At 44.2% G+C, this 17,721-nt stretch overlaps 1 protein-coding gene across 5 annotated transcripts in view; it reads right to left on the reverse strand.

The window, feature by feature from the left end:
- Positions 1–17,721, reverse strand: part of LOC139576706 (ATPase MORC2A-like) — a 30,930-nt gene that overhangs the window by 10,228 nt on the left and 2,981 nt on the right. For all 5 annotated transcript variants that reach the window (XM_071403058.1, XM_071403059.1, XM_071403056.1 and 2 more), the window contains exons 3-15: positions 8,540–8,593; positions 8,221–8,255; positions 7,781–7,849; positions 7,572–7,662; positions 7,282–7,390; positions 6,898–7,057; positions 3,832–3,943; positions 3,541–3,666; positions 3,335–3,414; positions 3,138–3,220; positions 2,960–3,045; positions 2,733–2,873; positions 2,469–2,623 (exon numbers count right to left, since the gene is read on the reverse strand). In XM_071403058.1, coding sequence (XP_071259159.1) covers positions 2,469–2,623; positions 2,733–2,873; positions 2,960–3,045; positions 3,138–3,220; positions 3,335–3,414; positions 3,541–3,666; positions 3,832–3,943; positions 6,898–7,057; positions 7,282–7,390; positions 7,572–7,662; positions 7,781–7,849; positions 8,221–8,255; positions 8,540–8,593 — 1,301 coding nt within the window. The remainder of the gene's footprint in view (positions 1–2,468; positions 2,624–2,732; positions 2,874–2,959; positions 3,046–3,137; positions 3,221–3,334; positions 3,415–3,540; positions 3,667–3,831; positions 3,944–6,897; positions 7,058–7,281; positions 7,391–7,571; positions 7,663–7,780; positions 7,850–8,220; positions 8,256–8,539; positions 8,594–17,721) is intronic.

The raw sequence follows: 17,721 nt of genomic DNA on the forward strand, positions 1-17,721 counted from the left end.
AGGAGAGGGTACAGGCCGGTGCTGATGGTGGCTGATAACACCCAGCAACAGTCAACAGAGCTATTTGAAAGTTTACTGCTTAATACCAGCAAATCAAACTGTTTGGGGACAGACTTGGTGGAGATAACCGAGCACTGAAGGTGTTCGTTGGTAAATATTGCCACTCCCCCACCTTTGGAAGATCTGTCTTGCCGAAAAAGGTTATAACCAAAGGCTAACATCAGTGTTCAAAACACTCTTTCTTAACCACGTCTCAGTAATGAGCTTTCAATGTATAAATTTTTGGCTTCTAGCTTCTAGTGTTAACGTGCAGAAAACCCAGGCTTTTACGAGAGCAGAAATCAGTGAAGCAGATATCAGAGCACAAATCAGAATTGGGGCTAGCAACAGTAGATGGGCCAGGGTGTACATGCACATTTCCAGATATAATCAGCAGTAATACAATCAGGGCACGGCAGAGGACAGGGAGAGCTCTGCAGTGTTGATTTATAACATTTGAATGTGCATTCGATGGCAATAAGATCATATTGTAATGCAATTCCATCAGGTACCATGAATACAAAGCTGGCGAGAGGTGGTTAGCATAGGATGGAAGGTCAAGAGTCCGTGTAACCAAGAGAGTCAGAGTCTGAGTGTGGGAACAAACAGTCTGTCCCACAGTTGGGTAAACAAGCAAGTTCCTAGTCAACAAAGCACGCAGGAGTCATGAGGCAAATAGCATAAAGCACAAGAGAAAAATATAACAACTTGGGGCTAGCCATTGTAAGTTCATAGTCACTTGCCCCAACAGTGTGTGTGTGCTGGAGGCGAACAAAAGCCCGGGAGAGAGGCAAGGGTATCTGTACCAGACAGGGGGAGACAGGCCAGGGTGGACAGTGAACAGATCACCAGGTGGAATCCAAGCAGCAGTGCAGCAGGCAACGGGAGTAGGTGTCACACCTACTTGGGAGAAGCTTTTTTCGGGAGATAGATTCCTTGTAGAAAATCTAGCAAGTCTCTTTCCACCATCTTTTCCAAGTGGAAAAGGAGGTTGTTAGCTGGCTATATCTTTTCAGTTTCGGCAAATGATCCTTTACGACGTCCAAACAAAGTTGTCCTGTGGCTGTTGTATTTTGTGGATCATGAGGATATCTTCTGATGTGATCAAATCAACAATATTGTTTCTTATTGAGGTAATTTACAATTGAAGTGTCCTGGCTGCATATCAGTTAAAAATAGAGATGAATCCAAGGGGTTCTGTATTTTAGTTACAGATCGAAGGGGCTTCAAAGGCCTCTGCATTTGGGTGGGGCTGTGAAACTCTCCTGCCATTGTTAGGCTCAAGAGTTTTCACACCTCACTTCACACTGCAGTGCTAATTTTAGTCAGTTTCTTTCCTATCAGCTTGGTAGCTTAGTAGCCTTATTTATTTAAGCAATAAAGCCCGAAGGGGTGTGGTATCTGGCCAATATACCACGGCTCGGGGCTGTTCTTAAGCATGACGCAGTGGTGTGGAGTGCCTGGACACAGCCCTTAGCCGTGGTATATTGGCCACATACCACAAATCCCTAAGGTGCCTTATTGCTATTATAAACTGGTTACCAACGTAATTAGAGCAGGAAAAACAAGTTATTTGTCATACCTGTGGTATATGGTCTGTCAGCCAATCAGCATTCAGGGTTCAAACTACCCAGTTTATAATTAAGCAATAAGGCACGGGGGGGTGTGGTATATGGCCAATATACCACGGCTAAGGGCTGTGTCCAGGCACCCTGCAATGCGTGGTGCCAAAGAACAGCCCTTAGCCGTGGTATATTGGCCATATACAACAAACCCGAGGTGCCTTATTGCTATTATAAACTGGTTACAGCAGGAAAAATAAATGTGTCGTACCCGTAGTATACAGTCTGATATACCACGGCAGTCAGCCAATCAGCATTCAGGGCTGGAACCACCCAGTTTATAATAAGCTTTAAACAACAAAATTACCTAGAGATGATTGTCTTTTAATTTTTGGCTTCAGAAGTAGGTTCAGATTGAACATTACTCACTCAGTTTTGTGTTGGATGGTATTTCCAGGTTCCGCTGTGTTTCTTCTGCAGGTTTTGGTTTGTTAGAAGTTTTTTCTTGATAATCCTTGGTAGCAATAGTCCATTCAGGTAAATTTGTCCAAAATCAAGGTTTTAGGTATGGAATTGTGATTTGGAATGAAGGTTTTGATGTTGAGGTTAGTGTCGTGTATAAATCCTTGCGAAAAAATTCAAGTTAATCTACATATATCCAACTGTAATTCTATATTTTTGCAGAACTCAGGAACCAATGCTCTGTCTGTTCGCTGTTTCTTTCGTTAGCTACCCCCCCCCCCCCTGTAACTATTCTCTAGGTCGTTGCTGTAAATGAGAATGTGTTCTCAGTCAACTGACCTGGTAAAATAAGGGTTAAATTACAATCTTCCACTATCATGGTTATATAGACGTTGTGTGTGTTACCTATGTTGCTGTCCTTCCAGTACTGGGCTAGGTGTTCTCCCATGGCTCTCAGAAGGTGTCTGTATTCTTTAGCGTCCGCAAAGTCCTGCTTGTTGTGAGTGGGCTCCAGAACCAGGTATGGAACATCTACTACCCCCACAACACCTCCACACGCCCTGCACACACACACACACTTCATTAGAAAGCATTTCTGGTCGTCTCACTGGTCACCGACTAGCCAATAAGAGGACAATCGAAGGGAGTGTATGTGTGTGTGGTACTCACATTCCTCCCTCCAGCTGAGGTCCAGTCTTTTCGTACATCTTGATGAGGCGAGAGCAGTTATACACAAACATCCCATCCAGGTCTCTCTGCTCAATGTTCACCCCGAAGATAAAACTCAGTTCCTTAGGCTCCTTCAATGCTCTGGGGGAAGGAGAGCAGTGTTAACGTTTTATTGTTTGGTTTGACTTTCATTTGTTTGTAAAGGTAACATTTTTATTTTGACTGACTTCTGTTTGGACTCCTGAATCATCTTTTTCACTTCGGCCTCCCGTCGAAGCATCATGGCCCCCTCCTGAGCCTTACGCAACATGACCTGGAGCAGAGAGAGGATTTGAATAAGGGAGGAGAGGAGTCAGACCATTGGGTCAAGATATTGCTAATCTTGCCGTGTGTGTTGGTTCTTACCCGTGACTCTTTGGACAGGTCGTCTCCCAGTTTGGCCTCCAGAGACAGACTTTTGCTCTCCGCCTCACGAGCCTTCTCCTCCGCTGGAACACACACACAGAGAGGGGAGTGGGTTCTAAAGGCAGAACTGGTTCTGTGTGTGTGTGTGTGTGTCTTACCCATCTTGGCCAGGTGATGTGTGTGTGTGGGCAACTCACCTATTTTAGCGAGGTGATCAGCCTTTTTTACTTCCTGCTCAGCACGGGTTTTGAATCGAGTCGATGTGTATTTATATACCCTGAGAGACAGACACAGACTTTGCTGAATGGACACAAACAGGACTTAGGATTTTAGTCTTAGTGATGTCTCTAGACAGGAGAGTCTCTGGATGCGGTAGTGTTTGTGTATATATATATATTTAAACCTGGGTTTGTAGAGGCAGCAAGACAGTCTCTTGGTCCTGACTTTGTGTCCCTGTATGAAGATCCTCATCCTGGGGTCGATGTAGAGGACAGCTGCATATGCTCGGAACGACCGACGTTCTGGCTTCCTGTACGAGGGGAAATGATATCATCAACATAAACACACAGTCCTAGGTAGTCTTCAAGTCACACGACACAGATTATTATATATATATATATATATATATATATTATTATAATTTTTTTAAACGTCCTTACCCACACATGCAGACACACACAGACCCCATACTTACACTCCCTCTGAAGGGGTCCCAGCCATCAGGATATCCTGGTGGTCTGTCTCTACATCCAGCTCTGGTTCTCTGGTGTCCATCAACTTCAGGTTATAGATGATCACCAGAGTACCTACACACACAGTTCAGATTATAGATTATCACCTACAGACAGACATGCTGACACACACACACACACACTAGAGGTCGACCGATTAATCGGAATGGCCGATTAATTAGGGCCGATATCAAGTTTTCAGAACAATAGGAAATCGTTATTTTTGGACAACGATTTGGCCGATTAAAAAAAATATATATATATATACTGCTCAAAAAAATAAAGGGAACACTTAAACAACACAATGTAACTCCAAGTCAATCACACTTCTGTGAAATCAAACTGTCCACTTAGGAAGCAACACTGATTGACAATAAATTTCACATGCTGTTGTGCAAATGGAATAGACAACAGGTGGAAATTATAGGCAATTAGCAAGACACCCCCAATAAAGGAGTGGTTCTGCAGGTGGTGACCACAGACCACTTCTCAGTTCCTATGCTTCCTGGCTGATGTTTTGGTCACTTTTGAATGCTGGCGGTGCTTTCACTCTAGTGGTAGCATGAGACGGAGTCTACAACCCACACAAGTGGCTCAGGTAGTGCAGCTCATCCAGGATGGCACATCAATGCGAGCTGTGGCAAGAAGGTTTGCTGTGTCTGTCAGCGTAGTGTCCAGAGCATAGAGGCACTACCAGGAGACAGGCCAGTACATCAGGAGACATGGAGGAGGCCGTAGGAGGGCAACAACCCAGCAGCAGGACCGCTACCTCCGCCTTTGTGCAAGGAGGAGCACTGCCAGAGCCCTGCAAAATGACCTGCAGCAGGCCACAAATGTGCATGTGTCTGCTCAAACGGTCAGAAACAGACTCCATGAGGGTGGTATGAGGGCCCGACGTCCACAGGTGGGGGTTGTGCTTACAGCCCAACACCGTGCAGGACGGTTGGCATTTGCCAGAGAACACCAAGATTGGCAAATTCGCCACTGGCGCCCTTGTGACAGACGTGACAGTCTGGAGACGCCGTGGAGAACGTTCTGCTGCCTGCAACATCCTCCAGCATGACCGGTTTGGCGGTGGGTCAGTCATGGTGTGGGGTGGCATTTCTTCGGGGGGCCGCACAGCCCTCCATGTGCTCGCCAGAGGTAGCCTGACTGCCATTAGGTACCGAGATGAGATCCTCAGACCCCTTGTGAGACCATATGCTGGTGCGGTTGGCCCTGGGTTCCTCCTAATGCAAGACAATGCTAGACCTCATGTGGCTGGAGTGTGTCAGCAGTTCCTGCAAGAGGAAGGCATTGATGCTATGGACTGGCCCGCCCGTTCCCCAGACCTGAATCCAATTGAGCACATCTGGGACATCATGTCTCGCTCTATCCACCAACGCCACGTTGCACCACAGACTGTCCAGGAGTTGGCGGATGCTTTAGTCCAGGTCTGGGAGGAGATCCCTCAGGAGACCATCCGCCACCTCATCAGGAGCATGCCCAGGCGTTGTAGGGAGGTCATACAGGCACGTGGAGGCCACACACACTGAGCCTCATTTTGACTTGTTTTAAGGACATTACATCAAAGTTGGATCAGCCTGTAGTGTGGTTTTCCACTTTAATTTTGAGTGTGACTCCAAATCCAGACCTCCATGGGTTGATAAATTTGATTTACATTGATCATTTTTGTGTGATTTTGTTGTCAGCACGTTCAAATATGTAAAGAAAAACGTATTTAATAAGAATATTTCATTCATTCAGATCTAGGACGTGTTATTTTAGTGTTCCCTTTATTTTTTTGAGCAGTGTATTTTTTTTACACCTTTATTTAACTAGGCAAGTCAGTTAAGAACACATTCTTAGGTGAAATTGTGTCACTTCTCTTGCGTTTATTGCACGCAGAGTCAAGGTATATGCAACAGTTTGGGCCGCCTGACTCGTTGCAAACTAATTTGCCAGAATTTGATGTAATTATGACATAACATTGAAGGTTGTGCAATGTAACAGGAATATTTAGACTTATGGATGCCACCCGTTAGATAAAATACGGAACGGTTCCGTATTTCACTGAAAGAATAAACGTTTTGTTTTCGAAATGATAGTTTCCGGATTCGACCATATTAATGACCTAAGGCTCGTATTTCTGTGTGTTATTATGTTATAATTAAGTCTATGATTTGATAGAGCAGTCTGACTGAGCGATGGTAGGCACCAGCAGGCTCGTAAGCATTCATTCAAACAGCAATTTTGTGCATTTTGCCAGCAGCTCTTCGCAATGCTTCAAGCATTGCACTGTTTATGACTTCAAGCCTATCAACTCCCGAGATTAGGCTGGTGTAACCGATGTGAAATGGCTAGCTAGTTAGCTGGGTGCGCGCTAATAGCGTTTCAAACGTCACTCGCTCTGAGACTTGGAGTACTTGTTCCCTTTGCTCTGCATGGGTAACGCTGCTTCGAGGGTGGCTGTTGTCGATGTGTTCCTGGTTCGAGCCCAGGTAGGAGCGAGGAGATGGACGGAAGCTATACTGTTACACTGGCAATACTAAAGTGCCTATAAGAACATCCAATAGTCAAAGGTATACAAAATACAAATCGTATAGAGAAATAGTCCTATAATTCCTTCTTACCTGGGAATATTGAAGGCTCATGTTAAAAGGAACCACCAGCTTTCATATGTTCTCATGTTCTGAGCAAGGAACTTAAACATTAGCTTTCTTACATGGCACATATTGCACTTTTACTTTCTTCTCCAACACTTTGTTTTTGCATTAATCAAACCAAATTGAACACGTTTCATTATTTATTTGAGGCTAAATGTATTTTATTGATGTATTATATTAAGTTAAAATAAGTGTTCATTCAGTATTGTTGTAATTGTCATTATTGAAAAAATATATAATAATATATTTTTTATTATTATCATTATATTTATTTGTATTAAAAAAAAAATTAATCGGTATCGGCTTTTTTGGTCCTCCAATAATCGGTATCGGTGTTGAAAAATCGTAATCGGTCGACCTCTAACACACACACACACGTCTCACCGCTGCTGCCCTCTATCTTGTTAAATTGTTCCATCAGCTGCTGTTCGTTTTTAAAAGGAGAGTATTTGTAGATGAGCTCCGTCTCTATGGCGAACTTCTCAGGGTCGCCTGTGATTGGCTGTCTGGTCAGTAGGTCCCAGGTGGGCAAAGGTACGATCACCTGACAAGAGACAAACGGACAACCTTAAGATACATACTGACACACTTCTCAAGAGGTGATGTAATGTGTTGTTTCAAATAGGTGGACATAGTCAATAAAGGCTATTTCAGTAAATCAGAGTATAACACGACAGTCACAAAATAAAACACTATGTTTTAAGCCACTGGACATATCATCAGTGTGTCTGCTGGATGGGAGAGCGCCTGCTGCAGCTGACCCCTGACCTCGTCAAGCCCCTCCTCCTCGTGGAACGTTCTAGACAGGAACAGGCAGGACAGAGTGTTGTCCTTCTTGGTGAACAGAACAAAGTCTTTCCCAATACGCATGGAGCCCCTAGAGAGAAACACACACACAAACGATGTGGCTCACTTGGTGAGAGCGTGGCGCTAGCAACCCCAAGGTTGCATGTTCAATTACGGCGAGGACCACCACATACAATCACTATCAATGTATGAACTAAATGTATGTATGAAAGTGTCTGCAAAGGGGTATATATTATGTGTGAGAGGCTTACGATTTGAGACCATTTCCATACTGGCCGATGTGAGTAGAATCTGGTGTACGCTTAGTGGACTTCCCAAATTGGATCACATGGGTCGCCTCGTCTGAGAGATAGGAGAGAAATATAACCATCATATATGGTATTTCTTATAGCTCATATATAGATTTGTGGATCAACTTAATTACTGTCCACTTTAGTCATTTCATTTGAATGGAACTCACTGGGGTCCATTCCTGTGCCGTCGTCTAAGAAACATAGCATGTAGCCTCCACGCAAATCTTGTCTCTTCTCTGTTGGCCACGAGGGGAAGAGGGGTTAGACACAAGTTACAACAGGAGGTGGATGAGATAGAAAGCCACACACAGGTTAGACACAAGAGGGGAAAGGAGAAAGCATAACACACATAACTACTACTGAAATAGATGGCTTTTTCAATAGCTGAAACTAAGCTTTCTAAAAACAGAACTAGTCAAATACTGGGTGTAGCTTATAATTAAAATTCAATAGTCCGGTAACCATTGGCACTGTAGGTATTCTAGATTGTTGATAGGCAGCGTGATCTGTATAGTAGTGTCAGAGGGGTGAGGTGAGCAATGTAAATGTTTCCACAGACACAAATCTATGTACCGGTGTATGTGAAGCAATATGTATGTGTGTATACCTGTGTAGATGTCAATCCGGGTGGCATTTGCATCCCTGTAGGAGATGATTGGCAGGTGGCAGACCAATCAGAAGGCAGATAAACCAGTGTGGTTAGATGCGGTTCCAATTAGAATGCTTTTACCTTTTATTTCAGAGTACAGAGAATACTAACAAATACATTTCCCACCAGTTTAATCCTGAATCAGTTCAGTATTGTTTTGCTGCAATTGTGATTTACCAACACTTATGCATGATGTCCCGCATACAAACATTTTGGATGGGTAGAGATAGAAGAACAAAGAATTGTGATTAAGAACAGAGAAGTGCATTGTTGGTACCTGGAGTTGTCCACAAGCTCAGCCAGAGCGCCAAACAGGAACTCATGTGTCGTTCTGGAAACAAACATCCAACCAATCAACCTACAGTTCTGGTCTTTAAAAAATTACATTTCCATAACACTTTGCTGAGGCAAGGAGAGTGTGCCAAGCAAGCACAATTTCAAGTCAGTGTAAACATCAGTGCGTTCAATGTGGGTGGGGGTTGGGCCCTGTGCTATCATCAGGCCAAGGTTGGGTAACATAATGGAAGTTGTGGGGTGTGGCTGACTCATTGGTGAAAGTTGACAGCTGGGGTAATGGGGCAGAATGGAACCTGGTGTAGATTTTAGGTGGGACACTATGTGATACTGGAGTCAACCAGCCCTAGCTAGTTGAATACATGCAGGTTTGAAGGACCTGAATCAGGCAGATTATTTTTTATCAAACTTTATTTAACTAGGCAAGTCAGTTAAGAACAAATTCTTATTTTACAGTGACGGCCAACCCCGGCCAAACCCTCCCCAAACCCGGACGACGCTGGGCCAATTGCGCGCCTTGGGACAAATTCTCATCTGGCCTGACAGTCGATACTACTAAGTAATGGACCTTTTTCATAGCAGCACCCAAGTGTCTCCAGTGATTATGTTAAAGTGATTAATTGTTATTTTTTAGAAAGTGCGTTTCCGTCACCCAGGGTGGCATTGAAGGCATGCAGTGAATTCAGAAAGTATTCAGACCCCTTGACTTTATCCACATTTTGGAATGTGTTACAGCCTTATTCTAAAATTGATTAAACGACAAAGCGAAAACAGATTTTTAGAAATGTTTGCTAATTTATCAACAAAAATACCTTATTTACATAACTATTCAGACACTTTGCTATGAGACTGGAAATTGAGCTCAGGTGCATCCTGTTTCCATTGATCATCCTTGAGATGTTTCTACAACTTGATTGGAGGCCACCTGCGGTATATTAAAATGATTGGACATGAATTGGAAAGGCACACACCTGTCTATATAAGGTCCCACAGTTGACAGTGCATGTAAGAGCAAAAACCAAGCAATGAGGTTGAAGGAATTGTCCGTAGAGCTCCGAGACAGGATTGTGTCGAGGCACAGATCTTGGGAAGGCTACCAAAACATTTCTGTAGCATTGAAGGTACGCAAGAACACAGTGGCCTCCATCATTCTTAAAATGGAAGAAGTTTGGAACCGGTCTGATGAAACCATGACTCAACTCTTTGGCCTGAATACCAAGCATCACGTCTGGAGGAAACCTGGCATTGAGGAGTATACAACCTCAGTCATCAGCTTCATCAATAAGTATATCGACAACGTCATCCCCACAGTGACCATACGTACATATCCCAACCAGAAGCCATGGATTACTGGCAACATCCACATTGAGCTAAAGGCTAGAGCTGCCACTTTCAAAGAGCGGTACACTAATCAGGACGCTTAAAAGAAATTCAGCTACGCCCTCAGACGAACCATCAAACAGGCAAAGCGTCAATACAGGATTAAAATTGAATCCTACTACACTGGCTCTGATGCTCGTCGGATGTGGCAGTGTTTGAAAACTATTATGGACTAGAGGGAAACCCAGCTGCGAGCTGCCCAGTGATGAGAGCTACCAGACGAGCTAAATGCCTTTTATGCTCGCTTCAAGGCAAGCAACACTGAAAGCATGCATGAGAGCACCAGCTGTTCCAGGCGACTGTGTGATCATGCGCTCCGCAGCCGATGTGTGCAAGACCTTTAAACAGGTCAACATTCACAAAGCCGCAGGGCCAGGCGGATTACCAGGACGTGTACTCAAAGCATGCACGGACCAACTGGCAAGTGTCTTCACTGACATTTTCAACCAATCTCTGACAGAGTCTGTAAATGCTACATGTTTCAAGAAGACCACTATAGTCCCTGTGCCCAAGGAAGCGAAGGTAACATGCCTAAATGATTACCGCCCCATAGCACTCATGTCGGTAGCCATGAAGTGCTTTGAAAGGATGATCATGGCTCACATCAACTGCATCCTCCCGGATACCCTAGACCCACTCCAATTCGCATACCATTCCAACAGATCCACAGAAGACGCAATCTCAATCGCACTCCACACTGCCCTTCCACACCTGGACAAAAGGAACACCTATGTGAGAATACTGTTCATTGACTACAGCTCAGCGTTAAACACCATAGTGCCCTCAAAGCGCATCAATAAGCTAAGGACCCTGGGACTAAACACCTCGCTCTGCAACTGGATCCTGGACTTACTGACGGGCCACCCCCAGGTGGTAAGGGTAGGCAACAACATGTCTGCCACGCTGATCCTCAACACTGGGGCCCCTCATGGGTGCGTGCTTAGTCCCCTCCTGTACTCTCTCTTCACCCACGACTGCGTGGCCAAACACGTCTCCAACACAATCATTAAGTTTGCTGATGACACAACAGTGGTAGGCCTGATTACCGACAACGATGTGAGACAGCCTACAGGGAGGTCAGAGACCTGGCAGTGTGGTGCCAGGACAACAACAACCTCTCCCTCAATGTGAGCAAGACAAAGAAGCTGATCGTGGACTACAGAAAAAGGCTTGCCTGAACAGGCCCCCATTAACATTGATGGTGCTGTAGTGGAGCAGGTTGAGCATTTCAAGTTTCTTGGTGTCCACATCACCAACGAACTATCAAGGTCCAAACACACCAAGACAGTTGTGAAGAGTGCACGGCAAAACCTTTTCCCCCTCAGGAGACTGAAAATATTTGGCATGGGTCCCCAGATCCTCAAAAAGTTCTACAGCTGCACCATCGAGAGCATCCTTACCAGTTGCATCACCGCCTGGTATGGCAACTGCTCGGCATCTGACCGTAAGGCACTACAGAGGGTAGTGCATACGGCCCAGTACATCACTGGGGCCAAGCTTCCTGCCATCCAGGACCTATATACTAGGTGGTGTCAGAGGAAAGCCCCAAAAATTGTCAGACTCCAGTGACCCAAGTCAGACTAGGTGTGGGCAATTCCAGTCCTCGAGGGCCTGATTGGTGTCAGTTTTTCCCCATCCCCAGCTAACACACCTGACTCCAATAATCACCTAATCATGATCTTCAGTTTAGAATACAATTTTGATTAATCAGCTGTGTTTTCTAGGGATGGAGAAAAAAAGTGTGACACCAATCAAACCCTCGAGGACTGGAGTTGCCCACCCCTGTCATAGACTGTTCCCTCTGCTACCGCACGGCAAGCGGCAAACCATAAGACTGATTAATAATTGATTAAATAAATTACTAAATTGCCACCTGGCCTATTTACATTGACCCCCCCCCCCCCCAATTGTTTTTACACTGCTGCTACTCGCTGTTAATCTATGCCAGGGGTGTCAAACTCATTCCATGGATGGCCGAGTGTCTGCAGGTTTTTGGCTTTTCCTTTCAATAAAGCCTTAAACAACCAGGTGAGGGGAGTTTGTTACTAGCTGTTGACCTTAATTCCTCTATTGAGTACAAGGGAGGAGCGAAAACCCGCAGACACTCATTCATCCATGGAATGAGTTTGACACCTGTGATCTATGCATAGTCACTTTACCCCTGCATACATGTAGAAATGACCTCGACTAACCTGTACTCCCGCACATTGACTCGGTACCGGTACCCCCTGTATATAGCCTCGTTATTGTTATTTTGTTGTTACATTTTACTTTTATTTATTTGGTAACTCTTTCTTGGACTTCATTGTTGGTTAAGTAATTAAGCATTTCATGTTAAGGTCTACCAACACCTGTTGTATTTGGCACATGTGACAAATAAAATTTGATGGTGAAGCATGGTGGTGGCAGCATCATGCTGCGGGGATGTTTTTCAGTGGCAGGGACTGGGAGACTAGTCAGGATCGAGGGAAGGATGAACAGATGAAAACCTTCTCCAGAGCGCTCAGGACCTCAGACTGGGGCGAAGGTTCACCTTCCAACAGGACCACGACCCCAAGTACACAGCCAAGACAACGCAGGAGTGGCTTCGGGACAAGTCTCAATGTCCTTGAGAGGCCCAGACAGAGCCCGGACTTGAACCCAATCAAACATATCTGGAGAAACCTGAAAATAGCTGTGCAAGTTGTACACTCCCCATCCAACCTGACAGCGCTTGAGAAGATATGCAGAGAAGAATGGATAGAAATTCCTCAAATACAGGTGCGTCATACCAAAGAAGACTCAAGGCTGTAATCGCTGCCAAAGGTGCTTCAACAAAGTACTGAGTAAAGGGTCTGAATAGTTGTGTAAATGTGAGCTTTTTTAAACTATCAACTTCTAAAAACCTGTTTTTGTTTGTGATTATGGGGTAGTGTGTACATTTTGAATAAGGCTAAAACATAACAAAAGGTGGAAAACGTCAAGGTGTCTGAATACTTTCTGAATGCACTGTATGGATAGCAAATTCAACAAACTGCATAATCAAAACAGTTGCTTTTTGAGGTGTTCTAAGAGATTCTCCTGAACTTTTGTATACTTTTTAGCCAATAGTTCTTAACGTAGCCCCCCATGAGCCAAAAGTAGTCCACGAAAATAGCGTGCTATATCATATACGCGCAGATAAACTCAGCAAAAAAAGGAAAAAAAGAAACATCCTCTCACTGTCGACTGCGTTTATTTTCAGCAAACTTAACATGTGTAAATATTTGTACGAACATAAGATTCAACAACGGGAACATAATCTGAACAAGTTCCACAGACATGTAACTAACAGAAATGGAATGTGTCCCTGAACAAAGGGGGGGGGTCAAAATCCAAAGTAACAGTCAGTATCTGGTGTGGCCACCAGCTGCATTAAGTACTGCAGTGCATCTCCTCCTCATGGACTGCACCAGATTTGCCAATTCTTGCTGTGAGATGTTACCCCACTCTTCCACCAAGGAACCTGCAAGTTCCCGGACATTTCTGGGGGTAATGAAATCCGATCCAACAGGTCCCAGACGTGCTCAATGGGATTGAGATCCGGGCTCTTCGCTGGCCATGGCAGAACACAGACATTCCTGTCTTGCAGGAAATCACGCACAGAACGAGCAGTATGGCTGTATACCATATGAGGGAGGAGGATATCTTCCCTGTAATGCACAGCGTTGAGATTGCCTGCAATGACAACAAGCCCAGTCCGATGATGCTGTGACACACCGCCCCAGACCATGATGGACCCTCCACCTCGATCCCACTCCAGAGTACAGGCCTCGGTGTAACGCTCATTCCTTCGACGATAAACGCGAATCCAACCATCACCCCTGGTTAGACAAAACCGGCGATTCGTCAATTAAGAGCATTATTTGCCAGTCCTGTCTGGTCCAGCGACGGTGGGTTTATGCCCATAGACAACGATGTTGCCAGTGATGTCTGGTGAGGACCTGCCTTACAACAGGCCTACAAGCCCCCAGTCCAGCCTCTCACAGCCTATTGTGGAAAGTCTGAGCACTGATGGAGGGATTGTGCGTTCCTGGTGTAACTCGGCAGATGTTGCAATCCTGTACCTGTCCTGCAGGTGTTGTTACACGTGGTCTGCCACTGCGAGGACGATCAGCTGTCCATCTTGTCTCCCTGTAGTGCTGTCTTAGGCGTCTCAAAGTACAGACATTGCAATTTATTGCCCTGGCCACATCTGCAGTCCTCATGCCTCCTTGCAGCACGTTCACGCAGATGAGCGGGGACCCTGGGCATCTTTTGGTGTTTTTCAGAGTCAGTAGAAAGGCCTCTTTAGTGTCCTAAGTTTTAATTGCCTTCCGTCTGTAAGCTGTTAACGACCGTTCCACAGGTGCATGTTCATTAATTGTTTATGGTTCATTGAACAAGCATGGGAAACAGTGTTTAACCCTTTACAATGAAGATCTGTGAAGTTATTTGTAATTTTACGAATTATCTTTGAAAGACAGGGTCCTGAAAAAGGAAAGTACATTTTTTTGCTGAGTTATGTGCACCACGTCAATGCTTGCTCTCTCGCTCTGCTGTGTGTCTCTTGCTAGCTGTCACTCAAATGCAGAGGGCCTGAATCTCATTGGCTGGAACTGAAATTGCTAGAGGGCTGGCCTACGTGGGCGGGAAAGCAGAGGAGGCTGGTGGGAGGAGCTATAGGAGGAGGACAGGCTCGTTGTAATGGCTAGAATGGAATAAATGGAATCAAACATATGGAAACCACATTTGACTGTTCAAATAATTACATTACAGCCATTACAATAAGCCTGTCCTATACAGTGCCTTCAGAAAGTATGCACACCCCTCGACTTTCTACATTTTTTTGTTACAACGTGGGGTTTAAATGAATTTCATACATTTTTTGGTCAACGATCTACAAACAAATACTCTAATTTCAAAGTGAAAGAAAAATGTACATAGTATTTTCCATTAATGTTTTTTTTAAACATTTTAATTAAATAAGTATATAACCCCGAGTCAATACATTATAAAATCACATTTTGCAGCGATTACAGCTTTGAGTCTTTCTGGGTAAGAGCTTTGCAAACCTGGATTGTACAACATTTGCCCATTATTCTTTTAAAAAATTCTACAAGCTGGTTATTGATCATTGCTAGACAGTCATTTTCAAGTCTTGCCATTGATTTAAGCTGATTTAAGTCAAAACTGTAACTAGGCTACTCTGGAACATTCAATGCTGTCTTGGTAAGTAACTCTAGTGTATATTTGGCCTTCTGTCTTAGGTTATTGTCCTGCTGAAAGGTGGATTTGTTTCCCAGTGTCTGAAGTAGACTGAAACAAGTTCTTCTAGGACTTTGCCTGAACTGTGCTTAGCTCTATTTCCTTTTCTCATAATAAAAAAAACACCCTAGTCCTTGCCAATGACAAGCATACCCACATAACATGATGCAGCCACCACCATGCTTGAAAATATGAAGAGTGGTACTCAGTGATGTGTTGTGTTTGCCCCAAACATAATGCGTTGTATTCAGGACAAAAAATATATATTTGCATTATTACTTTAGTGCCTTACTGCAAACTGGATGCATGTTTTGGAATATTTTATTCTGTACAGGCTCCCTTCACCATACTTTTTCATTTCTAAAAACATAATTACACTCTAACATTATGGGGCATTGTGTGTAGATCAGTGACACAAAATCTAAATGTGATCCATTTTAAATTCAGGCTGTAACAAAATGTGGAAAAAGCCAAGGGGTGTGAACTTTCTGAAGGCACTGTAGCTCCTCCCACCAGCCTCCACTGGGGGAAATGGCGTAGCACAGCTTCCAGAAAACAGTCGCTTTCAAACTAGGGATTTCATGGCTAATTGAGGTAAGAAAGTAATTATGCATGTATGAACTACACATTGACACATCCAGCCCAAAGCGGGAGGTTTAAAAAAAATACTAGTCTCAAAAGTACGGAAGCATGTCGGGGCGGCAGCGTAGCCTAGTGGTTAGAGCGTTGGACTAGTAACCGAAAGGTTGCAAAATCAAATCCCCGAGCTGACAAGGTACAAATCTGTCGTTCTTAATTGGCTTGCCTAGTTAAATAAAGGTAAAATAAATAAATATATGTCCTTAACCCATATTCACAGTTAGCCATTGTTAGCCATTATGTAAAGGCCGGCAAAAAGTCCCCAGCGGCCTCACCGTGGCCCCAAGTAAGAGCAGGTCTGATGAGGCCATGGCCCAGTGAGTTTGTGTTTCAGATTCTCTACTGGAGTATTTATGTAATTGCCTGGCTACCCCAACTCCTTGCTCTGGTCAAACACTACGCCCACAGACATTAGCGCCTTCTCCACAATGAGTCTAGATCTGAGTACCTCTCAGACGATTTCTAGAATGTAAATATATTTTAACCGTTCTGATTGATCCCAGAAACCGATGGGTTAGGCTAGAGGTAATGCGACATTGGCTTTGATACTCTGACTGAAATGATCCAATCGCTGATGACTTTGTTTTGTACAACACCCCCCATTTTGAGATTACCACAAACTACTTCAACGACGGCAGTGTCAGACTGAAATATATAGCGAACATAGAGCAGCGGAAGAATTCAGTTTGAGTCGTCAGGCAATGTGTAGCAGAGGTGTTCTGGTGTAACCTTGCTTGAGACCTGAACACGCATACTAGCTCCCAGAAAGAATGCCAAGGCTTTGGCACTGTGGGCCAACATGGCCGATCCAGGTTTGAATGCAGTTTGTATCCTTTTTCCTCTTCAGCTGTTCCATTCATTCATCCCAGTAAAGGCACACATTATCCTTTCCTTTTGTTGTTTGAAAGGAAATGCCACAGGAGAGGGTGGAGTGCATTAAGTATTAACCTCAGGCAGCAGGTATAAGAGGCTTTAGGAAGCTAATAGTGTTAACCTTATTTTTAGAATACCTTGTTATACCTGTTATGATCTCTATCCTCTCCAAATGTTAGAACATAAAAACACCCCTGTGGGGATGGTATTCCTTGCTCTGGCAACCCATGAATGTGGCGTTATTTACATGTGGCCAGAGTTCAACAGCACTCTGCATAAAGAAGTACAGTATGTGTGTGCGGGGGTGTTAAAATTCGCACCTTGGCTGCATCATCATCAAGCATCATGTACAGTTGGTCTCTGGTGATTTCATGAGTCCTACATAGTCGGGCTGTGCTTAGACTCATATACAATTTTATTAATTGCCCATTTTATGTAAACAGGGCTTTATATGTTGAAGATATTTCACCGGGGGGCTTCACGTCTTAATTAAGGGGAGAGCGTTGATCTACAAGTTGCATCAGCTATTTATGGTGTGCTGTTTGATGGTGTTAGTCTCTCTCATCTTGGCCTTAGTCCAAAGTGCATTGCACCTGTCCATAAATTACTTATACCACTGGCCTTCTCTGAGCCATTAGCGGTCAAACAGTAGTTGTTTGTATAGTGTTTTCAGGGAGATAGCAAAAGTTCAGACACCCTGGACAGTTGTCATTTATCAGCTGGATCCATCAATGACTTGGTTATGCAGGCATCATTAGCAGTCATTTTCAACTTTTTACTACTCCGCGTTTTGCTCAGGAAGGTCTTTCAACTGTACGATGCAGCAATATTTTGCAGTAAAAAGGCTTTTTAGCATAACCGTTCCTTTTTATGTAGTCTATTCAACCATCTTGTGAGATTTTTAAAAAGGCACAATTTTAGTCCCTCGTGTTGTTGACTATCAGCATCCAAGGAATGCAATGTCCTGCTCCATAGTGTGGCCAGTCTGTAAATCACTCTCACTTGACA

This window comes from Salvelinus alpinus, chromosome 5 (genome assembly GCF_045679555.1).
Source record: "Salvelinus alpinus chromosome 5, SLU_Salpinus.1, whole genome shotgun sequence".
NCBI lineage: Eukaryota > Metazoa > Chordata > Actinopteri > Salmoniformes > Salmonidae > Salvelinus > Salvelinus alpinus.